The 26351-nt window shown below is 39.2% G+C and overlaps 1 protein-coding gene across 6 annotated transcripts in view; it reads right to left on the bottom strand.

Moving 5' to 3' along the window:
• Positions 1-9833: 9833 nt before the first annotated feature.
• The window catches only part of GHR (growth hormone receptor), a 133884-nt gene continuing 117366 nt past the window's right edge, over positions 9834-26351 (bottom strand). For all 6 annotated transcript variants that reach the window (XM_057418036.1, XM_057418038.1, XM_057418039.1 and 3 more), the window contains 7 exons: positions 23512-23641; positions 21531-21691; positions 20356-20534; positions 16482-16653; positions 14323-14413; positions 12902-12971; positions 9834-12642 (listed from right to left, as the gene is read on the bottom strand). In XM_057418036.1, coding sequence (XP_057274019.1) covers positions 11689-12642; positions 12902-12971; positions 14323-14413; positions 16482-16653; positions 20356-20534; positions 21531-21691; positions 23512-23641 — 1757 coding nt within the window. In that variant the 3' untranslated portion in view covers positions 9834-11688. The remainder of the gene's footprint in view (positions 12643-12901; positions 12972-14322; positions 14414-16481; positions 16654-20355; positions 20535-21530; positions 21692-23511; positions 23642-26351) is intronic.

The following is a 26351-nucleotide window of genomic DNA, read 5'->3' as shown; positions in this document are numbered from 1 at the left end:
TTTTCTCCTCGACCAGGGATCACTCTATACGTGAAAAAAAGATCTGTGAATTTATACACTTCTTATTCACATGATGTCAAAAGATTTCATGTGCACAAATGTGCTCAGAATAACAATTTTTTAAAATTAAAACTTTCAAACTTAAAACTTTTAGCCTTTTTTAAAAAATAAGATTTTTGCATGTGTAGCTAAACTTGAACCTAAGATCTTGCATTTCTAGAAAATATAATGAATATTAAAAAGTGCAAGGAATATCTACCAAACTGTAAGATGATAGAGATGAACTGGGATTTTTTTTCCTGCAATTAAATATAAACCTGAATCCACCTCCATAGTGGATGCAATTTTACATAAATGTATCAGTGGTGTGCACATGGATGCTTTTAAAACATGTGATTAATTTCTCTTTAGATACCCTATTAAAACAGATTTGTCTTCCTGCCCTCACTTTAAATCAATAGAAACAATTACCTGCTCTCTAATATGCCTGATTTGTTGGCAGCAGATGAAATTTTGTTAAGTTAGATTAACTTAAAAAATGTTGCTTAAGCAAATAAGGTATCACCAGGCACACATTAATGCAGTGCCAATTGTTGAAAGCTCCTGTTGAACTGTAACACTAAATCATGGAATCATACAATGGTTTGAACTGGAAAGGACTTTAAGATTATCTAGTTCCAATCCCTCTGCCATGGACAGGGGCACCTTCCACCAGACCAAGTGGTCCCAAGCCCCATCCAACCTGGCCTTCAACACTTCCAGGGATGGAGCATCCACAGCTTCTCCGAACAACCTGTTCCGGAGCCTCACCACCCTCACAGTAAAGAGCTTCTTCTTCATACCTAAGGTAAATCTCCCGTGTTTAAGTTTGAACCCATTACCCTTTGTCTTACCACTACAGTCCCTGATGGAGAGCCCAATATCTTGTCCTATTAATGCTGGTTTTCTTCCAGCAGGAAAATGAATCACTTTTATTTTTGTGTATATAATTATTGCATATATTTTCCAAAATTTTTGCTAAGCCTCCCACCCCTGCTTTGAACTATGATATCTATTTCTCTAGGGGGAAAATCAAGGATTTAAAATGTGCTTTTGTCTATCATAAAATGGACATTTTTACTTTATCTTTATTTAACCACTTGCTGTCCATGCTCTCCAAGTAACCTCTTAAGTACCGTAGCTGGTTATCTGGTTTTGGAATTTAACGTTTCATTTTTACTTCATGCAACAGTGAAACCTGTATTTATAAAAAGAATGTTAGTAAATACTAATCTTTAACTGCATATCTCAATCAAATATCTTAATTATTCAATAACAGGCTCTCCAGTAGTCTCTGGACTCTACCCTTCTTTAAGACAGTTACCTGCATTGATTATAACCTCGTTTTAACTACTCTTCGAAGACCCTGGGCACACTTAAAATATCGCTCACAGATCAAAGTTATTGCCACCCAAGTGGCACCTACTTGTGGCCCCACCCATCCCCTCATCCGGTTTCCCACATAGCCCCAACACCACAAAGCCATCAGCGGCACCACCGCAAACCCCACCGCCGGCGCCCACGAAGCCCTGGCGGTCTCCTTTCCCGCTTCTGAAATCAGCCTACAGACAGTACTCTGGGTAGAAGTAACACCTTTTCACAGCCTCAGGAGCACCGCGCGGCCAAAGTACCACCTGTTTCTCCTCAGTGCCTTGGTATAACCGGCAGACAAAACACAACACCTCGTTACTAACACACACAAACCACCTCTGCGCGCCCACCAGAAGGCGGGAAATCAGCTCAACGGAGCGTACCACCACCGACCGTGGCGGGGGAGAGAGGGGTCTCTCCTTCTCCCCCTCCGCCCATCCTCTGGTGGGCTCGACCGCGCGTCAGCTGTGAGACCTCGTTTGAGGCCCTGGAGGAGGGAGTGCCTGCGGGCGGAGCTGAGGGGAACCGAGGTGGGGCCGGTGGTTGTCCTCGGAGGGTCGTGACAGGTGAGTTCGGGGAGTGCGCCCCGATGCTGCCCTGGCACAGCCCCAAGGGCAGTGCAGCTGCTCCCTGCCCCACCAAAATGCCCACACAAACCTCAAATACCCCAGCAGAACACCTGCTGAGGCCCTGTTTTCACTCCTCTGTGTAGTACGTGAATTGTTTTATCAAATAGCTCCTCACATCGATATTAACCTCAGCTCAGGGGGGACTTCGTGTGTGAGTGAATGTTCCTTTGAACAGCAGCAAATAGGCACTGGATGGGAGCACTTCTGTGAGTGGTAGATCAATCAAGCGATCGATTCCTTTTATCTCAGGTTTCTCAGTATTTATACTGTGCATGTAACTATGGCGACCAAGCTGTGATACTCCCTGGTCTATCACTCCTTCTCCTGAGGGAAATTACCACAAAAGGCTTCTGAGAAAAGTTTCCAAGACATAGAATCATACATACAGTTAGGTTGGAAAAGACCTTTAAGATGATAAAGTCAACCCTTAACCCAGCAGTCCTCCAAATCTGAAGTACTGAAGATGTACGGAGCTGGGTTTCTTCCCTTTATTGCTTTCCTTTCCAAATGTTCAATTTTCTGAAGGCAAGAAGACAGAGCAGCTTTGTGAGGATTATGCTGTTTATGGAGGGAAGAACCATGCCCTGGACCCTGTACTCTCTGCAGGCTACCATGTTGCTTTGTCTGTACCAGTGCAATGGGCTGGGGGTGGGGAACAGCAGGAGCCAGGTCTCACCAGCCCATAACCAAAGCAGCAAGAAGCGATTCTGAATCCCAAGGTTGTGGAACTGGAGGTCAATACCACAGGCAGGATGCTGTCTGCTTGTGATGGGCACTGTACACAGATGCTGCTGGTGGTAATCATAGAATCATAGAATAGTTAGGGTTGGAAAGGGCCTTAAGATCATCAAGTTCCAACCCCCCTTCCATGGGCAGGGACACCTTACACTAAACCATGTCACCCGAGGCTTTGTCCAGCCTGGTCTTGAACACTGCCAGGGATGGAGCATTCACAACCTCCCTGGGCAACCCATTCCAGTGCCTCACCACCCTAACAGGAAAGAATTTCCTCCTTATATCCAATCTAAACTTCCCCTGTTTAAGTTTTAACCCATTAGCCCTTGTTCTATCACTACAGTCCCTAATGAAGAGTGCCTCCCCAGCAGCCCTGCAGACCCCCTTCAGATACTGGAAGGCTGCTATGAGGTCTCCACGCAGCCTTCTCTTCTCCAGGCTGAACAGCCCCAACTTCCTCAGCCTGTCTTCATACGGAGGTGCTCCAGTCCCCTAATCGTCCTCGCGGCCCTTCTCTGGACTTGTTCCAACAGTTCCATGTCCTTTTTATGTTGAGGACACCAGAACTGCACAGTTATGTTGACAATCTAAGTCCATCTCAGCCACTTCAATCTTAGCAGCTCTATCCACCTGTTAGTTGTTCTGCCGTTCCTCAGTGGCTCGATTCTTCTGCACCCCAGAAGTGATGTCTTGCCACAGTGCAACAGCCCAGATGGGTTTACCTCTGCATTGCCAGTTGCTCTGCTTCCATTGCTGCAACCACCCCCACAGGGCATTTGCCACCATCCATGAGTCAGTATAGAGATAAAGTACTGGCCACTTTTCTCGTTCAGCAATGTCCAGGGCCAGCTGGATGGCTTTCACCTCAGCAAACTGACTCGATTCACCCTCTCCTTCAGCAGTTTCTGCAACTTGTCGTCCAGGACTCCATACAGCTGCCATCCGTCTCTGACGCTTTTCCACAATACGGCAGGACCCATCAGTAAACAAGGCATGCTGCTTTTCACTTTCTGACAGTTTATTATATGGTGGGGCCTCTTCAGCACGCACCACCTCCTCCTCTGGTGACATTCCAAAATCTTTGCCCTCTGGCCAGTCCATGATGACTTCTAGGATGCCTGGATGACTGGGATTTCCTATTTGAGCTCGTTGTGTAATTAGTGCAGTCCACTTATTCCATGTAGCATTGGTTGCATAATGTGTAGAGGAGACCCTGCCTTTAAACATCCAGCACAGCATGGGCAACTGGGGTGCCAGGAGGAGCTGTGCTTCAGTGCCAATCACTTCTGAAGCAGCTCGAACCCCTTCATAGGCTGCCAGTATCTCTTTTTCAGTTGGGGTATATCTAGCCTCAGATCCTTTATATCCCCGACTCCAAAAGCCGAGGGGTCGACCTCCAGTCTCCCCTGGAGCTTTTTGCCAGAGGCTCCAGGTAGGACCGTTCTCCCCAGCTGCAGTGTACAGTACATTTTTTACATCTGGCCCAGTCCAGACTGGTCCAAGGGCTACTGCATGAACTATCTCGTGTTTAATTTGCTCAAAGGCTTGTTGCTGCTCAGGGCCCCATTTAAAATCTTTCTTCTTCCAGGTCACATGATAGAGAGGGCTTACAATCAAACTGTAATTTGGGATGTGCATGCTCTAGAACCCCAAAACACCCAAGAACGCATGTGTTTCTTTCTGATTAGTTGGTGGAGACACTGCTTTTATCTTGTTGATCACATCTGTGGGGATCTGGCGACATCCATCTTGCCATTTTATTTCCAAAAATTGAATCTCCTGTGCAGGTCCCTTGATCTTACTCCGTTTTATGGCAAAACCAGCTTTCAGCAGGGTTTGGATTATTTCCCTCCCTTTCTCAAAGACTTCTTCCGCTGTATCGCCCCACACAATAATGTCCTCAATGTATTGCAGGTGTTCTGGAGCTTGCCCCTGTTCCAGTGCAGTCTGGATCCGTCCATGGCAGATGGTAGGGCTGTGTTTCCACCCCTGGGGCAGTTGGTTCCAAGTGTAGTGGACAACCCTCCAAGTAAAAGCAAACTGTGGCCTGCACTCTGCTGCCAAAGGAATTGAGAAAAATGCATTGGCAATATCAGCAGTGGCATGCCACTTGGCTGCCTTTGACTCCAGCTCATACTGAAGTTCTAGCATGTCCGGTATGGCAGCACTCAATGGTGGTGTGACTTTGTTCGGCCACAATAGCCTACTGTTAGTCTCCACTCTCTGTCAGACTTTTGCACTGGCCAGTGCTGTACTTGTTGCTGGAGCTGTTGTAGTTGCTGTGCTTGGAGCTGGAGTAGCTCCGCTGTCTGTGGCGGTTGGAGTTTGAGTAGCTACTGTACTTGTTGCTGGGGTTAGTGTAGCTGCTGTGCTTGGAGCTGGAGTAGCTGCATTGTCTGTTACTTTGCCATCAGTTCCAGAGACATTTTTTTCCCTTTGAAGGTGCTGGACGATGTTGAACAAGGCTCTGTAAGGATAGGCCAAGCCCCAGCATGTTGCCATGATTTGTCCCTCTCTGGTATGTCCAGGGTGACAGCACACCTCAGTTAAGTGTTTTACTAATTTTTCTGGATTTTGCATTTGTTCACTGATGAAGTTCCAAAGCACTGGCGGGGCCCACTGGCCTAGATACTTGCCCATACTATCCCACGCACCCTGCCACTCATGACTGTCCAGCCTTGGGGAAAATCTCTTGGTCCTCCTATATTGTTGTCTAACCCTAGACAAGACCCAAACCTGACTCTGCTTAACTTTTGAGATCAGACAAAATGGGTTTTGGTAAAACACACTCTGTATGCGTGCCAACATGGTGATCCCCATCACAATCAGCAGGTATTCAAAGGCCAGTCAAAACCTTCAGAATTCTCAAATGATTCTGTAAACGGGCTGGGGGGGGGCGGCTGGGTGTGTAAGGGAATGTATCCTTCATAGATTGGCCACCCGAGGAGGGGAAAATATATGCGTAATTGCTAAATACTTTATTATGTACCTCCCAAAGTATAGAGGGTGACCACACTGGGGATGCAAGCCAGACCAGTTTCATGATCAAGGAGTCTCCTGTATTATGAATCACTACCATAAAGTACAATGAAACAAGAACCTTAGCCCAAGGCCTCCCAGCCGATAAACACTAACACAGTAAATACTGGCTGTAAGTAAGGTGCGACCTGTTGAAACTCCGAGATCAAGAGCAACAACTTTGGGAGCCGGTAAATTAGCATTGTGATGAGTGACTACTAACCTGAAACAATGAATGATAATCACAAATACAGTTAGACACAGTCTGGTCAGATCTGTCATTATCTCAACCCTTCGTGCCCCATTTTGGGTGCTAAAGCCTACAGCACCCAGGATTCCCAGGCGGTCTGCCATCCAAATACTAACAGAGCCCCATGTTACAAGCCCTGTGCACGTGTGTCCTCCGCAGCTTTGAAGGCGGAGGGAGTGAGTGAGCGGCTGCGTGGTTCCGGATTGCCAGCTGGGCTTAAACCATGACACATGCCTAGGCCTCAAGTGTCTCTTGTGGTACAAATTTTATTTCCTTCAGCATGAGCTTGAAAGCAGAGCAAGGACAGTATTGGAAGCATCATTTATAGCATCTGTGATAGGAAGCTACAGAAAGTTGTCAGCTCTTCAGCTTTGCTTTTACTCCCACTAAACCTTCTGTAGACTTTTATTCCTCCCAGTTTGGAGGAGGGATGTTCAGCTAGTTTCTCTCAAAACTATGTGTAACAAAATGTGTAAGGATCCTCTGCTTTCTCTTGACTAATTTCAGGAAGATAATTTATCATTAGTCATGTAAATTTCATATATTAGGATAAGGAAGTTCATGTTGCACAAAAGAAATAACAAAGCCTCCAGTAAAAAAGATTAGATCTGTCAGACAGTTGTGTCAATTTACGAGATGCATCAATTTTAACAGCTACATCTGCTTTTCACTACAGCTACTGACCGCAGTTGTCATCCACAGCACTCGACAACTCTACCTACAGCTAATTACCCTGTGCATAGTGAGTCCTGGAAGCTACACACACCTGTTTCTGTAACCACTGTTGCTGTTTCTCTTCTTTTCCATCTGTTTCTGAATGTCGCCTGCTCTCTCTAAAAGCCCTCATTAGAGAAGGTGGGGAAATGCTTGCTCAAGAGAGTGTTTAAGTAATATGCAAATCATGGAAATGGATTTGGGCTGCATCTTTGTTCTGTGTGGCATGAGGGCATGTTTTCTATGGCAGTTAAAGCACTGACTGTGTGAAATTAATAGTGATTAGTCAGAAAGAATAATTTGTACTGTAAAATTACATTTAAACAGAAGCAATTCCAAGACAGAAACACATTCACTGATACTTCCTCAAAGTCAACTTGCTATAAAAGCTAGTTTAATTCTTACTGATAACACTGTTCTTGTGAACCAGGATATTCTGAATTAGACCTGAAAAATGGGTGACAAAAAATTAATTTTCCGTAGTGTTTACCTCTTTGCTTGCCCCCAAGTTTGCATTGCTTCTTTAATAAAAACAAGAGCATGCTCTAAATGTCTTTTCCCATTTCCTCTCAGATCAGGCACTCCTTTTTGTAGTGTATCTGGTAATGAACCCCTGAGACAGCACATCTCAGTGCAGGAAAAATGTTTGCCTGTGGCTGCATGTCAAATAGTTTTAAGTTTCTCATTGAAGCAGAGTATTATTTCCAGTTCTTACAACTGTGCTGGTGCATATGCGGTGAATGGCAATAGTGTTCCCAACACAGATTGCCATCATTAACTTGAAGCATTTCTAAAAACGTAGAACACTCATCACTTCTTTAATACTCCTGCTATTTTGAAATACAAAACATACCTTTGATAATGCTAATTTTGAGGCAGAAAGAGTGAACAGCTCTCATAATCTGTTGATCTCACCTCCTATGTCATTAGCCAGGAAAAATATTTCAACTCAAAGTAGTAAAGAGTAGAAGTATAAGTCACTATGTTTGACAAAATTGTTCATTCTTAATGGAAACTGGTCTAGATGTTGCCATTTCATTCTTTTTTTAACAGTAACTTGAAGCCTTGGAAATGCACGTTTTCTTTAATGGAAGAAAGAAGCTCAAAGCCAAAAGAGGCTCTTCCAAACTGAGTGTCCTTCTTGATGACACCAAAAAGCAACCAGTAGAGCAACTTGAGTCCTCCTAGCTTTTGATAACCAACATGGTTTCCAAATACAGATCTGCATATAGAAATATACATATATGTATATATCTCCTGCATATGGAGATATACATATGTCTCTATAGGCAGAGTATGTATATTTGTATATATTGCCCGGCATGCTAGCCTCTGCCAGGTGATAAATTAATAAAATGTCATTCCAAGAATGGGAAGAAGTGTGTCCGGTTTATGTGTGAAAAGCTTCGATTTAGTTAGTTGCTTGGTTTACCCCCAAAAAATTCAGTGTCCTTCTGTGATGTGTTTCTTTTCACCTTGTACATTCTAATCATTGATTCAGCTTTGGAAGTAATGGCTTAGTAGGCATTTCTAAAATAATGAATTCTCTCCCTTTTACATTGACTCGTATGTGTGGTAGTGGGACAACATGTGGCATCATTTAAAAGTGTGAATAAGAGAGAAGATAAAAAATTTCTGGTCCAGGGGCTCTTTCTGTAGAGCAGCTATATATTTGCCCACTTCAAAGAAAAGGTGAAAGTAAATAAACAGGTTGTTTTGGAACCACATTAATTCAAGCTTTTCTGTGTCTGGTGAGTGCATCATATCTTGAAATAATAGGTTGCTGAGTTCTCTAAGAAAACTGTAGATTGCCAGCATAAAATTTAAAGTTCACAGACAACTGGAGGTTGACACTTGGATTTCTCTTCTAAGCACCCACATATGAACTGTACAGAGACTGCAGTCATTAGGCATGCGATTACTTGAGCTGCGCTGCTGCTGAAGGTGGGAGGGAGCTCAAGCTGGCTTTCCAAAGTCCCTTTAAGCTGAGCTAGGTGATAGTTACCATCAAAAGAGGTCATTACACTATGTCCCTGCAAACACACACCGACCTTGAGCTGCATATTCTTCCTGTTTCTTGTCTGCATGTGTGAGCTGCATGAGGGAGCTCTTTTCACCAAGAAGATAAAGATCACTCTGGCTCCCTGTTCTTTTGCTCCTGGCTATGTGATCTTGCTTTTCTTCCCTTACGCTCATCAGACGCTTTTCTCCATTAGTTCAACTCATTATTCAACAGCTGGTAACTTCTGATACTGCCCCAGCTTTCCCAGGCGTTAGGAAGTTGCATCAGCTCATGGAAGGGCACTGGCAGAGAGCACTGGAACTGGCACAGGTGAGACTAGTGGGAGCAGGAGTTCTCCACATAGCGTTGATGTTCCTGCCATTTCTTTAAGTCCAACTGTGAATCCTCCAACTCCCACTTGAGCTCAGGTATTTTTAGAGCCTTATTAAAGGCATAAGCCTTCTGAAGCTTAATTCTGCAAGTAGCAGGTATAAGCAAGCATATGTATTCATAGTAATTGCTCATTTGCACTGAATTCTACATTGTTTCTACAGAGAGTATAAACCATGAAAGAACACCAGTACCCCTCTCTGACTTCTCCTGTCCAACTTAAGGTCACATTTCCATCAAGATGCCTTAATTAATGCATATATTTGGTGTCTGAATGGAAGTAAGATGCTCATGCTCAATGAAAGAAAACTACCAAGTTTTGTGAGAGTATCTGATTTGTGGATTGAACTGTACGTGTAGATCTTGAACTATTGTGGCATATTTATTTGCAACCTCAGGCTGTTCTAGCCAAAGGTAAACTGGTCTGCTAAGTTAGTAACACATGCCTTGGCCATGTTCTGGGTACACCATGTCCTATCTCCATCTACAATTTAGGTCGTGTTTCTATTTTTAACAGTATACATATCAATCAGTGAAAACACTGATCTCATTAGGCATTGCTTCTATTCCAAGAACAGCTGCATTTTACTTTATTCAATGAGAAATACTTGATGTCTCCTAGTAAAATACATATTTTCCATAAGAAAAAGAAACAAACAATTTATGTGCAATAAAACACACTGTGTCAGGACAGATCAAAGACAATACATTTATTAAACTTTGAGAAAAACAAACAAAACACTGACATAAGGGAAGTTAAATAGAAACCGAAAGATACATCTTCTGACCGGCGTATAATGGCTTGTGTGACCAGTAAAGTACCAAAATGACATTCTGAGTTTGACTGAGGTATTTAACTATTTTTGGTAATAGAAACAGAGTAAGAAACTTCTTCCAAACACACACATAGGCATTACTTGCATTAGTGTCTATCATCTATGAAATTTTATATGAAACTAAATAATGCAGCTGTTAGAAAAATATAGCAGCAAATTAGCAGACTAATGCACATTTACCATAAAGTTCGTGCTAAACTTAAAAACCCCACCCAATGGTTGGGCCCAGTCCTGTAGCGGTTGGTCACAAAGAGAGCATGAGTGAGTTCAGTGGGAGACATCATGAGCAAGACCTGCATATGCTGCACTTCATACACTTCTGTTAGGGTTAGGGAAAGGAAATTAACATCCTTATTTACTGTCTAAAAAGAACCCTGCTATGATGAAGACACGGCCTAGGAAGGCAACTTCTGAAGCAGTAATAGCTCATTGCAAAGCTCCATTAAGTTCTTTATAAACACAAGAACAAAGGGAGTTTTCCCACTGAGTTTCAGTTTTCTCTCCTGTCCTTCTGCAAGTCTGCCTAACGCTGTCAGAGGAGATGCAGTTAGGCTGCAAAAAGAAACATTTTTGAACAATACTGTATTCAATCCCCTTGTTCCACTGAAGTATTTTAATCCTGCTGTATCTTTAAAAATGAACTGCTGGCTAAGTCCTGAAGTCCTTGTTTTATTTTTTTAATCAAGTCTTTATGTGGCACAAACTAGTAAGTGTAGCAATACCTTTGGCTGTAGTAGGGGTTCACAAGTTGCTCAAATGTGAAGAGGTTATGCTGCTAAATTACTGGAGCTTATTCATGTATTCTCAAAAATTTTCAGTGAAAATACAGATGCACACTCTTTAATACTGTGGTCAACAAGATTTTGCTTATAAAAAGGTATATTAGTAGCATTAATCAGAATCTGATGAAGAACGGAATAATCTGCCCACGTTTTGTGTATTTTAAAGTTTTCTACAAAACTTTAAATTGAATGTGTATTTCCATTTTAGTTATAAGAAAGTAAAGAATCAGTTACTTTGTTTCTACAATATTTCAAAATTTCTCTACAGATTTCTTTGGAGGTATAAAATAGCTCTGTAAAAATCTTTTTTTTTCTTTTTTTTTTTTTGCTGCAAAGAAAACTTCTATAAAACAGAAAACTCCTTAAGATTGCAGCAACTGCATTCCTTAGATGGGCTATCATAATTGGATTACAGTGTGTAGTGTAATAGAAAGCACTTGGTTTATGACTAAAATATTAAAATATATTTTATTAATTTATATAAATCAAAATAGATGTGTTATTTATTCAAGCTACTTTTGTGTTTTTCACCTATATGTTCAGTTCCCAATTACTGATATAAAGATCTCTGCCAACAGCATGGTTTTTACTAAGTTCTTAGACTTTGAACCACCTGAATTTTAGCTTTATCAAAATGCATGTTTTACTGTACATCAAACGTAGTGATTGCAATGTTTAGTATCACAAAAATCAACACCCACAAGAACAAGACAGTCACTGCTAGTAGAACAGTCTCAAGACAAATTCACAGATGATATTTACAGAGCACAATAGGAATATTTTGATGACTATTTTATGTTGCAACATTTCAGGTAAAATTACAAGAACCATGAGAAACTTTTAGACTTCATTTTGATTTCAGCACAGAAGCCTGAGCTGACTCTCTGCTGTGAAATACTGCGCACATCTAGTTGAAGAAGAGTTATGGCATGATTTTGTTCAGCTGGTCTGTGCTCACATAGCCACAAGACATGTTGAATTCCTTTTCTGGCACAGGCAGTGCGGTTGCATTGAGCACAAGGCCTTGTGGAGAGTGAACGATATGAATAGATGTATAGTCTGGGACAGGCAGCTCTGAACTTGGGGTTTCTGCTGCTGAAGCTCCATGACTGATACCAGTAGTGGTAAGGCTCTCTGTGGTGAAGTAAGCATCCTCATTATAGCTTTGCTCCTGAACATGTGGCTCATCCTCTTCCTGGGAAGTCACAGCAATACACCTTTTCACATCTGCCTCACAGAAGTATGTATTGTCCATGGTGAAGTTTTGTTCTGTGCAGCCTTCACACTGTGCTCTCCCCATCTTGTATTTCTGGCCTGGTGAAAGTACAACTCTGCCTGCTGGAGTAATATCACTCACTTGCGCGTAAAAGTCAGTACTTGTCAGTGAATTCTGGTTACTTAGCTGGGTATGGACCGATGGACTAGCTGAATCAATGCTGTCTGCAAAAGGTGACCATGGCTGACTATTTTCGGACTGGGCACGCATATGCAGATGTCCGGCATCTGTGTCAGCAAGGCTTGCAAATAACTCATCTTTTCTATCAAGGCACAAGAGATCATCTTTTTCAGTTAGCTTTTTGAACTGATCAGTATCAGAGATGCCATCACATGTGTCGCTTGCACTGAAGTCTGTCTCTGGAATATCTGGTTCACAACAACTGGCCCGTCCGGAATCGTCATCCTTTGCTCCCAAGCAACTGTGTGATTTCAGATGATCTTCACTCAGGAGCCTGTCGGTATCAGAGGCTCTGTTCTTTTCATCAGGGTCTTCTATGTCCAACTCAATAAACTCAACCCACAAGTCATCATTGTAAAGCTGTGTCTTGTAGTTGTCATGGCTGGCTAATATGGAGTTCACTTCATCTAGCTTTCCTTTCTACAAAGCAAGAAAAAATAAGTATTATACAGGAAATAGTGAAAATGCTCATGCTTTTTATGATGATAACTTAAGGAAAGGTAACTGTAGCTGATGTAATAACTGCAAGGTTTTTTTTTATTATTTAACGAAAACAAGTTCAGTGGCAACTCCCCCCATGTCATAACTTTTTCCTACAGAATTGTTCTGCCTGAGGTAACAATTGTCACCTGCTGCTACTACAATGATCTCCATTGTAGATTTCAGAGTACAATATTACCTTCAAGAGGTCTGGGTCAATCCCTTTAATCTTTGGAACTGGCACAGGAGGAAAAATAAGCATTTTTAACCTGTAAAAAATAAATGGCAGCTTTTAATTGACAGAGGTCCTTTTTGAGAAAGTTAAAGAGAGCTTTACACTGCATTTACACTGAATTTCTTCAAAACTGACATGTTTGCAGATTCAATTTCAAATAGTTGTAAGGAAAAGAATGTTTTATCTCACTGCAAATAAGAAACCATGTTTTCTGCAACCTTCCTTCTTGAAAACACATACATTTATGTGGGAACCCGTTTTGTAGTCCAGTCTTTGATATTTTAATGCTTCATAGGAAGACTGCAAACTCCTACAGTTCCGTCAATAGTGTCCGTTTGCACTTAATTTTGAAGGGAACCTGATACTCACTGTGCAGACTGACTTTGCCAATTATTTTTTCAGGGACACAGTATACTGTCTTGCATAAACCAAATAAATTTAAACAAGGGGTCAGAAAAATAGAGTTGGGAGAGTTAATTACCTTAGAAATAATAAACAGAAACACAACTGCAAAACTTTAAGCTAGTATTTTGCCATCTATATGACATTTCTGTTTTCTGAATTATTAGCGTAACAAGTAATATAAAAGAATGATAGGGTTTTATCCTTGGGGAGCAAGGACTAGTAACTTGCTTACGCATTTGTGCACTGTGAAAATACATATTGTCCTAACTCTTCATGAAGTGAATTTTTAATTCTCTGAGGGGGAAAAAAAAAAAAGCCCAAATGGAAGGATGATTTTCCATTAAATAATAATCCAACACTAGCAGGTCATTCCTATCTCCTCCATTTTACCTCTGCTTCTTTTGTAAACTGAAAAACAGTAGTTCCTAAAGGAAAATTCAACATTATTTCATTTTTATAAATGATACAATTTCGTAATTTTCATAAACGACACAATCCTGTGCTTTATTTTATTCCTTTGATTTTGTAGAAGCTGCAGTCTGTCCACAGAGACCAAATATTCCCCTATGCCTCAAGCTCTTCTCCTGTGCTCAGTGAAGAGACAGAGATTAGTGGAATAGTCTAGGAACAAAAAGAAATATATAGACATATGTTTGTGTGAAACTTTTGAACAGTATGTGGGTAAAAATGGTATTTACAAAACTTGAATGGGCTAAAAAACCAACCCCCTTCAAAGCCTACGTAAATTAACTACATAAATGCTGTAGAAGAAAATGTTCTGTAACCCGGAAAGGAGAAGTCAATGTAATCAGATTCCTACCACTGAAGGCCCAGAACGTATATATACCAGCATCCATGTAGTTTAGGAGAGTGGACTACAATGCTCAAAATAGCTTCTAGTCCCCCCGATTTGAAACAACTGAAGCCCCCTATTTTTCAGGCTATAAGTACATAAATTCTGACAAATAAAACCTCTCTACCTTGGTTGTTTAGACAGCAGGATCAAGATCACTGTTATGGCCAGCCCACATGTTCCAAAGATAACAACAAAGAACCATGGAAACTCAATTTCTGAAACAACAAAATCATGTTAGCGGGAATTTGCATCTCTCTTGCACCTTTAATCTCAACCTCCTCTTTCACCACTTGAGGATTCCAGAATGGTAAAAACTGATAGGAAAACTTTTTGTCACTTAACTGTGAAAATTCTGTTTTAAGAAGAAATAAAAATACCCTTTTGATCTTAACAGTTTCCATACTGCACTTGAGAGTCCACTCAAACTCTCTGCAAAACCAGAATGAGTTTTTAAATATAAACAAGATCTTAGTACAAACAATATATGTAGCAAAACCAGCCAGGAAGAACACTCTGCCTGCTTGGAACATGCAATCCTGTAATCCTGTTGGCATATAATGCTGCAGACTATGTTAGCGCTTGCTCGCCCAAGCTGAGAGAACATTATTAATAGCATACTAAATCATAGGCAAACTATTATTTTCTCACAGAAACTAAAATCTCTAAAATATGGTTATGTCAAAAAGCATATTACTCCTCCTTATAAAGGCTGAACATGAATTATGTTATGAACTACCAAGTAAAAAAATACAGATTTTTCCTTTTTATTTACCTTGCAGGTGGTTACAAAGAATTTAAGTCATTGAGAAATCCAGTTTGGTAGGTATGAAGAACAATGCTGCTAAATTTTTTTATCTTTTAAATACTGGCAATTCCAAGTTACTTAAGCTGACACTGTAGAATACAATGTATAGAGAAATTTATTCTGGCTGTAGTCTTAGATTCTTCTCATTTGTTTCCAATTTTAAATTTTCCATTAACATTTCATTTGGTTTTGGGGCCAGAGAATACTGGACAGAAAGCTTTAGAACTGTATACATGAACATTAAAATATGTAATTTTTTTGGAAAAAACTTAAATAAAATTTAGGTACCAGTTTTACATCTGTGCTCCCAGCTTAGATTTTGACTGGACGTGTTTTCAGGCATGAGTAAAATCCTGTTTGCATTTCTCTGTATTAGACAGGTCCCTATTTTAATGGAGAACTGTTAACACCTTGCCATGTGAGACCTGTGAACAGCCAGCTGCTTCAAAAGGTTAGAATATTGCATTTAACTACCTTAAATTTTTAATACACAGAAAATTTAAACTTTAATTATGTGTCCCTAGAGGTGATATACAAACCAAGCAAGAGTAAATTCTCAACCAAATTAGATCCCTGCTGCTGTGTGAGATAGATATGATCAACTTGCAGAATCTGAGTTGTAGAAACTGAAGAAAACCGTGCTTGTACGATGGTCTTAGATTTTCATAGTATTTTAATTTTGTTCACATGAAAACCGTGACAACTGGGGTTAACAGAATAATACCACATGTCCAGAACATTAGCTGTTCACATAAATTAGGAATGGTAACTAGTAATAAGAGTTAAAAAGGAGAATCTAAAGAGATTTGTAAAGATAAGGCTTACGAGTGGTTTTATTTCACACCTTGACTAATACCCTGAAAAATGAAATGCATCAGCTTGTTAAAAGAGTTTGCTGAAGAGCTCATATTTTAATGAACTAATTTAGTTACTCAGACCTGAGAATGCTTTAGGAAAGGCACTGTCTCACTCTTTTAAAAGAAAAAAAAATGTGGTGCTCAATGGCTGCTTCTTCTGTGTTGAAGAGCACTTTAAAAACAAGTACAAGACAGAAACAAGAATCAGAAAACCACTGTCTTTGATAGCACTGGTCAGATCAGAAAAGCACAACATTCTGGTAACAAACTTAGCAGTACAGCACTTAATTAGAAGTGACTGTTCATTATCAGAGTACTTATTTTAAATGAAGTATGAGATTTAGCTGCATTTTAGGCTCTACAAGATGTGCAACAGCAGTTATTATTTCTGATACTTAAGCCATCTTTATTTTTGCTCTCTGATGAGCTGTGACACAGTCTTCCTCAGTTTACTTCTGAACTTGGACATTCTCCATCTCACCAAATGATTTTCACGTAATAGGCTGAATTATCAACCTATTCAAGCATATGACATCAACAGTAAGAAGAAAAGCAACACCACCAGAAAGACAAAAGGACAGTGCCGTTATAAGAACAGTCTGCAGCACTTCACTTATTTACCTTCAGCACACTGTACAAGTTCAAGGCCTGTTTGAGAAAAAGATACAAAAAGGATTTCACTGAACTCCCCAAATTTTTCAGAGGTGCGTTGTCTTGATCGGACTCGTATCTCATAATCTCTTCCAATCTTCAAAGAGTACAGTGGAACCATTGTTGAGAGCCTGGGTTCCAACTGTAAAAAAAGAAGTTTTGAGTTTTATATTAGAGAAGCTTTATTTGTTTGAGTTGTACTGGCAATTTTTCACTGCTTCTTGACCTCATAAATAAACATTTGAGGGTGTTTTTGCTACTTTGAACTGTATGTATATTACAAGAAGAGTTCAGAGAAAATTCACACCCTTTACTTTTGACTTACTAGCCATCAGAGTTTGCTTTGATTCAGGGGACCATGAGTGGAAAATCCAAGGTCTCTGTAAATACTGAAGAAAGACAACAGCCCCCACTTAGTTACTTGCCCTAAGTAGTTGGTGTGAATCTCTCCAATTTACCAAGATGTAAATCCCTTTTACTGTTGTAATACAACACTACTGACTTCACAATGCCAAGATCACTGTTAAAATAACACAGGAGTATAAAACTAGTGCAGTTTCAACTACTTAAGTAAGTGATTTTAAGAAGAATGACTGAAAGGCCTTCTAATCAGATGTACTGCATCTTACAAATGTGTTCATTTGGGAATACTGCATAGCTCCCATATATAAAATAAAATATATAAATAAAATGTGATAATGGAAACTCTGTGAGAGTTTCTGGCATGCAGTTGTCTGTTTTAAGACTTCTATATTACGTATTAAGTGCAACATACTTAGACACTGCCAAATATCAAATTATACAGGAAGTTACATTAGAGGTCTTATTTTGTGAAACCTCTCTTCTTCTATTACTCCTCTGATAACAGATATTTTAGCTCCAATAGCCAAGCAAATGTGTGTAAAAATAAAGAAAATGTGCTCAAAATAGAAATGCACGTGGCAGATGTTACATTCTACTTTTACTTCTGAATCAAGGATGATACTGGCGAAACTTGTCATAGGCTAAGAATTAAAAATGTTTCATATTTTGTGCTATGAAGCCACAAAGAAATGGTACAAAACCTAAAGTTTTACAGGTAGTTTTTTGTGTTTATTTTGTTTCTTTCTTTTTCTCCTTTTTCATTTTTTTTTTTCCCTAATACAATTAGTGGGGATTCTTAGGGATGCTGGACAATACAAAATTTTATGTACCCCAAATAATGGCAGCACTTTGAAAAAGCAGTGTGCAAGCTAATTTAGAGCCCTGAAGAATACGAGGTAAAACTATTATAGCTGCATATCTGAAATCGCAAGTGTTGCTAAACAGCGGATGACTGATTAATGGGCAGGATGTCCTTAGACCATCAATGAACTAGCAAAACTTCACGTAAGACACCTGGATGGAACAAGCTGCACAAACTGGGGAAGGTTCCCAATGAACTGAATAGATTAATGGCATCTATCATATGGATTAAATCAACTAAAAGCTGTATGAGAGAGACATGCTAAAAGAACTAATAAAAATGCACGACAGCAAATAGCAAATTCATTTAAAGTACGTGAAGGGGAGCTTGGAACCAGACTGCTGGGTTGCTGGACTTGATGCAGGCTGTTCAGTCAGCATACATGGCTTGTGATCGCCATACTGAAGAAACGTGTGACACACCTGCTGCCACACTGAGCTGTGTGCCTGCACTGCCTGTGTGAGACTAGCCCTGCAAGAGGGTGCAGAACAACTGTTTGTCACTAGTCAGCTGGAGCCCCTAGGATCCTGACAGTGCCCACTGGGATGGGAGCATGAGAGGCAGAGGCTGACCCAGGCATGACAGGCAACACAACAGCCATAGGCAATGGCTTTCACCAGTTTTAACAGAAAAATGTGGAAAACTGGGAGATGGGCATTACTAGAAAGGTTCAGAGGTACCCTGGGTAGGTAGATCTTATCACTATATCTTACTAATACTTTACTTTCAATTCGTAAGTTATTTTCAGTTAGTAAATGGACTGAAAGAAATGAATGCTATAAATGAAAAATCAAACAGGGACATTCCAAAACATCTAGAAGGACTGCAGTCGACTCTTGGTAATGATGAGGCTTAGTACAATTTTAAGTACTATAATTTTTTATCAGTTATATGTACAAAGCATTATGGTGTCTTTAAGCAGTCAAAGATTATAATTTCTGTAAAAAACTAGTAATAAGAGTATAACCGGACATCTCTTTGCTGTTTCAACGCTAATTACAGAAGATATTTGTAGCAAAAAATGCAGAGGTGAGTTCTGCTATTGTTTTATGCCAGGCCAAGTTTTTGTTCAGAAGTTTCTTCTGTGCTCTGACAGTGTCTAAGGGAATTATGTCATGTCTATGCTTTTAAACTGAAAGGCACAATAACATACAATATATACAGCTGCAGTATAACATAATCTACAGTACTATTTTTCTTGAGGCAAGTACAGTACTCATCAATTATTATTTGTTTTCTGAAAGAAAAACACTGAACTTCAAACCTTTGCTCTCCTGAGAAGAGCTATTCTCAAGGCATGCTGCAATTATTGATGGTACAGGAGCAAGAACAAAGCTTTATGAGGGTATTTATGCAACTGATACCTAAAGCCTTATAAAAAAGTAAAAAATGTGCATTTTTAAAGAGGTATTCCATATTGCCACTTGCTTTTGTAAATCCTGTAAATATTCTGCAGATTTTTAAGTTCTTAAGGAGTATTGATTTACTGCCTAAACTTAACTCATTTTATAGGGTTTAAAATACAGAAGCGATAAAGTAAGTGAAGCTTAAACCAGTATATAGAGAAATTCAGACAAGTACTAGGAAAAGGTTATAGACATTATAGGTGATTTGGCTGTAGACTTGCTAAGAAAGAATAGTTAGCACAGAAACTGCTAACATCAAGATGGATCAGAAATAAACAGACGTCCAACGTCTTTCACAGATGAATGCAAGCAAACCAGTTTATGTTTCAACTGGTAAATTTACCTTTTGTAGATTATGACAAATTCGTAACAGTATTATCTGCCTGCTTTCTGTCAGTTAGCTCATATTGCTAAAAAAGCAACGGAAGTGTTCCGTTCTGAAATGATGTTCTTACTGCATTGAACTGGTATTCAGGAAGAATTACCCATGTACAAATATGCCATGACACTCTAGCACTTGGTCTGAAATTGCTGAGGGCAATTTCTTCCCCACATAGAAAAACTGACTATATAAAAAGCTAAGAGATTTTCAAAAAGAAAACTGAAAAGATTTGAGGTATGTATGTTTAATATTTTCATGGACTATCCCTATAGTCAGAAATTTCCCATTGCTATCTGGTATGAAATCTGTATATCTTATCCATGTTGCTTTATTTTTATTTGATTATTGTATTAAATTTTAAATTATAAAACAAAGACTTTTTTTTTTAATCAACCTAAATGATTATTATAAATACTAGAACTCTACAGGTATCTCAAAGAATCTGGACTGACAAGGTGACATTTTCCATGCAAAATATTCCTGTTCCAACTACTAAAATTACCAAGCACAGTTTCAAACAACTGAGATTGAGAAAAAACAATTTATCAAAAAACTTGCAGATATCTGAATATTGCTACTAAATTTTCTAATCCAACACAGGGATTTTGGGGTTTGTTGTTACTATCCTGTATGCCAACTATCTTGACACAGGAAGTTATAATTTTTGCTAGAAAACTTCAGAGGAACATGGGTCTATTGTGTAAGACTTAAGGTTATCATCTAATTAGCAATTACAAAGCTTCTGACTTTTCATAGTAGTACAGAAGTGTTAGGGAAAGAATGAGCCTTCACTGTACTATGACTACTGCATAATAAATATTTGCTTCATACCTCCTTCCATTTTGTCTCATTAACTTCTTTGTACTGCAGTTCATACTCCAGAGTAATCCATCCTTTCTGAACATCTGCAGTTGGCGGTGGATCCCATCTTACCTGGATATCCCCATGGATCCCAGTCTGACTAGTATTTAGCAGAGTCCAGTTAAGGTGGACAGGGGGATCAGGTAGTACTGTTTAAACAGAGTATTTGGAATAAAACAGCCAGTTTTCAGTGTGAAATGATCATTTTTACTATAAACAAATGATTGCAAGACTAAAAAAGCATACTAAGCATGTATTTGCTGATTAAAATCTAAAGCTATGAGTCAATGACAAGTCACTACAGATTCGATAATAAGAAGGCACCCTGCCATTGGTGGTAGAGTTGCTCTGCATAAATCTCACTTGAGTGACTAATAAAGAAGACTGTTAGGCCACATTTCCTAATAGCAGCTTATAAAACACTGAGACATAAACAATTCTTCATCAAATTTAAAGTTAGGGTTCTTACTAGAAATAAAAACAGCAATTGGAGTAACGCAGTAAGATAAATTAAATATTTAGTAACTAATATAGATGTAAATTGAAACACTTGCATCTGAAAAATTAATCTAAATTTGCTCAACTGAAGAGAGCAGTGGGTATTCTAGTCATGTGCAGGAATAAATCAATTGTAAATATGTACACCACTGCTCTGAAAAAGCAGTAACATTTGTAAGGTGCCAGCGAGTTACAATTCATATTGCTTATTCTAGCTTATACATCCTAAACATCCTGATTCTGTAGACTAGTGTTGATTCAGCAACAAACTGTTTAGTTCCAGAATTTTGCAGAATCAAGATTTTCATGCTACTCTTGCTCAAACAGAAGAAGGCCATGTAGCATCCTTTAGAAATGGCTCAGTGACAACAAAGGCAAGCTCATATGCACACACTTGAGAGATCACTAGTGTTCAGAAAGAGAAACCATATATTTGCTTTTATCCTTTTAGCTTTCTTCTGATTTGGGCAGTATTTTCTGATGTGGATCACCTTACATTTGTTACAAACCCAAATCCCTTCCTATGTATATTTTTGGAAACTAACCTTTCTGCAACGGAAAATTTAAATGAAATAATACAAAAGCTTACAGCATCATACCTACTGCCATATAAAAATATAGAGGTAAAATGCATAATGGAATTATACCTATTTCATCAACGCTGAAACATTTTTCATCAAATACTTCATCTTTATTGGCAAGCTTAACACAATATGGTATCCAAATAGAGGTGTAGGATGTGTTGAAATAACAGCTATTTTCTCCTGCAGTGATATAATCAGGGCATTCTTTCCAGTCTTCATCATTCCTAGAATGACAACAAAAATGTAATACATGTGAAAGCGGGACTTACAGCTCTTACAAAATACAAATTATAGATGTCACAAGACACATGGTTGGTAACTCGTAACTTCCATGGAAATGAGACAAACATGTCAATATTGATTATGGTTTACAATGAAACCAACCCACTATGTAAGTAACTTGCATAAATGTGTTTAGGTTCTCATGTGCTGTAAGTGGAACTTCTCTGCTTTGGATGCTGCTTCCAAAAAACAGTCAGAAAGCGCATCTTGTAGATACCAAAGGTATAAACAGTGGCATGAACTCTCAGACTGAGAAAAATGGGAATGACCAAATTGTTAGAAATAAGTCTATAGGAAAAGTGACAGATATTTATTCAGTATTTCTAAAGCCACTATAGAAAAATAAATCTAGTAGCAAACAGATCCGCTATTGCTATTCTTTACCTTGATACTATCTCTCAGCTGAAATACAGAGTGAACAGGAATCTTCTAAAAAGTCAGTCTTGGTTTATTAAAATATACTATAAATGCCTTTTCTTATCAAGAGCAATTGAAGCTGTACAGGAGGAGGACTAAGCTAAATCAATTATGCCAAGTGCAGCCTTCAGTAGTGGAGTGGGTGCTTAAGGAGTAAAAAGGCAGATGCTACATAAATTGCCAGTAAGCACCGATCCTGTGCTTAGCTGATGAGACCAAACACTTTTTTAAAGGGAATGCTCTGCAGAGTCAGGACTTGGTAAGGCTGTAAGTGGTTAGATACTACGGCTTGTGTTGAGTAGGAGACTGGGTTAGGTTGCAGACTTCAGTCCTGAGCCTTAAATGTTGCTCACACATTGAAATGTAAATACTTTTAATGTGGATTCTTTATTCACATGTTTCATTGCACTACCCTAATTTCTAGTACAAAGATGAAATATGTGGTCTGCTCAGTGTACATGGTACTGCTTTATCATGGAGTTAATTCTTAAAGTCTGGATCCTCATAGTACATGCACTGACAACAGTCAGCTAAACATTTACATTTAAATGGTGATTCTAACTTGGATCCTTATTATCGCTCAGAGATCCCAGAAAAGAAGGCCATCCTTGCCTTTAGGCTTACATCTGCCTTTAGACTTATCATCACCAGTAGTATGTGTCTGTAGATAAAACAGCCTGAAACTCTGGCCATTAGAGGGAACAAAACCTTACACCCTGCTATTCCTGTAAAAAAAAGGCCTGCTTTCCTAAATAGCCATTATTGGTAATGTCAATGTCCTGTTTCAGTTTAATCATTGTAACAACCTGAAAATTGCAAGAACTTAAGCAGAATGTGAATCAGAGTTGAACAGAGCTCAATGAAAGACAATCCCCGGTCTCAAAGCACCCTTTTCCCCTGGACCTACACACACAGACTTTAATCTAGCAACTGATCAATAGGAGCTTTAAAAAGCTTTAATAAAAATTTGGAATGGGCTTGTATCGAAACTCCATATCTGTGCACAGATACAACAAATTTCACAGTTCTACATTAGGCTGATAAGGAATAAACTGAAGCTCCCCTGAAGCCATACAGTGTTCAGTTTTGGATTCTGCAACCTGGACCTAAGTGTAGCAAGATCATGTTCTTAATTATCTTCCAAGTAATGCTTGTTGCCACAAATAATTTCATACTTAACAGCAAATTTTGACATTAAAAAATATGCACTTAAAACACAACTTAATACCAATAGAAAAGTATGGCTCATGTCATAGCAAAAAATTAACAGCAATGAGCTAACAGGCATAGCAAAATATATGACTTCTCTCTCTTTTTCTCTCTTTTGTTGTTTCCACATCATTACCTTTTCATGTACAACAGTTGTATTGTTCCTGGAGCAGTGAGGTTATAAAAGCTGCCATCAGTCCAATAACATGAAAATGTCTCCAGTTCAGGTGATCTGCACTTGCTGATTTGTGGCCACTGTGAAAGGTCTGTCAGGAAAAATGGCAGAGGACAGAAAGACACATTAAACAAATCCATAAGCCTGACTAACATGCTGTTAAAATTAAACTCAGCATTTTTTATGAATAATTAACATTTTTTTTCCGAATTTTATATGTACAATGAGTCAGGACTTCTTACATTCATATATGTAGTTGACTGTACCTGTAGGAAGCCATATTTGAAAGATGGGGCAAGCTCTTTATTGTGCAGTGTAGAAGTGTTAGTATCACAACCTGACACACAGCCTGCGTATCTGCCAACCCCATCACTGCAGTTGAATGGAATAGCATAGACTATTTTAAACAAAAGGGACCTGCAGTGATCATCTTGTCCAGCTGCCTGACAGCTTCTGGTTAAAGCCTTTGTTGAGGGCATTTTCCATAGGCCTCTTAACACTGACAGGCTTGGGGCATCAACCACCTCTCTAGGGAGTTTGACCATCCTCTTGGTAAAGAAATGCTTCCTGATGTCTGGTCTGAACCTTCCTTGTACAGCTTTGAAACACTCCCATGCATCCTGTCACTGGATACCAGGGAGCAGAGCTCAGCACCTCCCTCTCCACTTCACCTCCTCAGGAAGCTGCAAGAGATCAAGGGGGTGACCCCTCAGCCTCGTTCTCTCCAAACTAGACAAGCCCAGAGCCACCAGCCACTCCTCACAAGATGTTTCTTCCAGCCCCGTCTCCAGCTCTGCGGCCTCCTCTAGACACATTCAAGGACCTTCACATCCTTCTTAAATGGTGATGCCCAGCACTGCCCACAGTGCTCCAGGTGAGGATGCACCAACACTGAACACAGCGGGAGAATCACCTCTGTCGACCAGCTGGTGATGCTGTGTCTGGTTAGTTCAGTACAGATAAACCTGAATTAGCCCTGCATTTGATTTAACTGTAGTACTGCAGAGTTTAGCATTTACACAGCTGAGTACCACAGCTTAGCATTTACACAGCTGAGCAGTTTTGCAATGTGTCTACTCATTAGAGTAGCTACCTTGAACTGAGTTCAGATTTGTATATATGACATTGTGTAGATACAACCTTGCTCTGAGAGTGACAAGGGAAGCTGTAAGCATGTGCCTGTTCTGCACGTCACTTTATATTCACAATTTCTGTTTGTCAGAACTGCAGTGATGGAGGGCCGTGAAGTGACTGATACTATTTGGCAACACGTGCATAGAAGATGAGATAGAGATCACGCGCATAGAAGTGTCAACCCTGTTGTGGTTTAAACCATTCTGTGGCTCTATTTGGTTATATTTTGATAATATTTGGTTCAAAACATTTACACTCAAGAGCTGGAAAAAGTATTAAGGCGGAGATACCCACACCAGAGGCTTTCTCCTACACATAAGGATTTTGTAGCCTTCCTGCATGTCTACTCCTTTATTTACAGCTCAGACAGACACAGCCACTCCACACCAGAGCAATCTGCATTTCTTGAGCTAAGTGGTTCAAATGATGTGCTTTATATTATATGCTGCCAAGCATCCAAAAATATATGGATATTAGGAATTTCTGTTTTGCTCATCCCATATTTCTGCCTCATTTCACACTTTGGACATTTCACAAGGCCTGAACATATGCATGTTAATAACAGATTTCATGAGTTGGGTGGCAGCTTATACCCCTTCACCTCCACCCCAAAGCCTTAAGAATTCTTCTTGCCAACCTAAAATAACTGATATATGCTTGGAAAGATTTAAACAGTCTTTTTTTTTTTTTCTCTTTCTTAGTCAGCACGTTCCACTTCACTGAACTTTAAATAAATTTTTGGAATCGAAACAAATTTTGAAATGAAGTGTTGCAGCAAATAAAAAATATTACAGTTCTTTTTCAGAAAATATTGTGACAATTTTTACAATTACGCGTGATTTTGTTTGGTATGGAATTCAGTATTTAACAGCTTTGGCCTAAATCCCAAAATGCTTTTGACTGACCTGGATTTAAGCTTTTACACGTTTTTACATCATTTATAAAACACTTTTCATGTGGTAGATATCTTTGTTAAAACCAGGACATGACCATGAAATTACAAACTGTCATACATCCAAGATAAAACAGAATGAAAGATTCAAGAACAGTATTGTAACTTTTAAAATATGTTCAGCTTTCAAACTTAAACTTTCTTTTCTGTTTAACTGAAAACAAAATCATTGTTTAAAAACAAAAGAAAGGAAAATAAACTAAATTTCATGCCTTTACTTTGAAAACATAAGGAAAATTGCCTCAACTGCATAATAGCTATAATCAACAAAAGAGGAGTCTCTCCCTTTTTCTCTAAATAGTGTGCACAGAAGTACATGTTACAGCTTTTCCTGTTTCTATCCTCAGCTACATGCATCAAGAACAAATATAGCTATTTTTACTGAAACAGGTTAAGTATTTGAGAAAATGAAACACTGGAAAGCCCTCCTAAATTAGAATATTTCTCTTGATGCCTGCACCATATTATAGCTAGAACATAAAATATCTAAAGCCCATGAAGACCATGTCCTCATCTCCAGGGATCAATAAGGTTACACTGTCACTTTTTTATATGATGAAATGAACTGAATAGAATAAAACTTCTCATTTTGAGAGGTTCAGCAGGATCTTACGACATAAACTCTACAATCTCTTAATAATGAATTCTGTTGAATTCATCAGCTTCATACTCAAGTTAAATTAAGGACTGCAAGATGTACAAACTCTTCTAGGAA

The sequence above is a fragment of the Pezoporus wallicus genome, unplaced genomic scaffold, assembly GCF_028554395.1.
Source record: "Pezoporus wallicus isolate ANWC-B61680 ecotype Strahan unplaced genomic scaffold, APGP_CSIRO_Pwel_v1 contig_8557, whole genome shotgun sequence".
NCBI lineage: Eukaryota > Metazoa > Chordata > Aves > Psittaciformes > Psittacidae > Pezoporus > Pezoporus wallicus.
The sequence above is the reverse complement of the archived record's forward strand: the minus strand, read 5'-3'. Positions and strand labels throughout refer to the sequence as shown.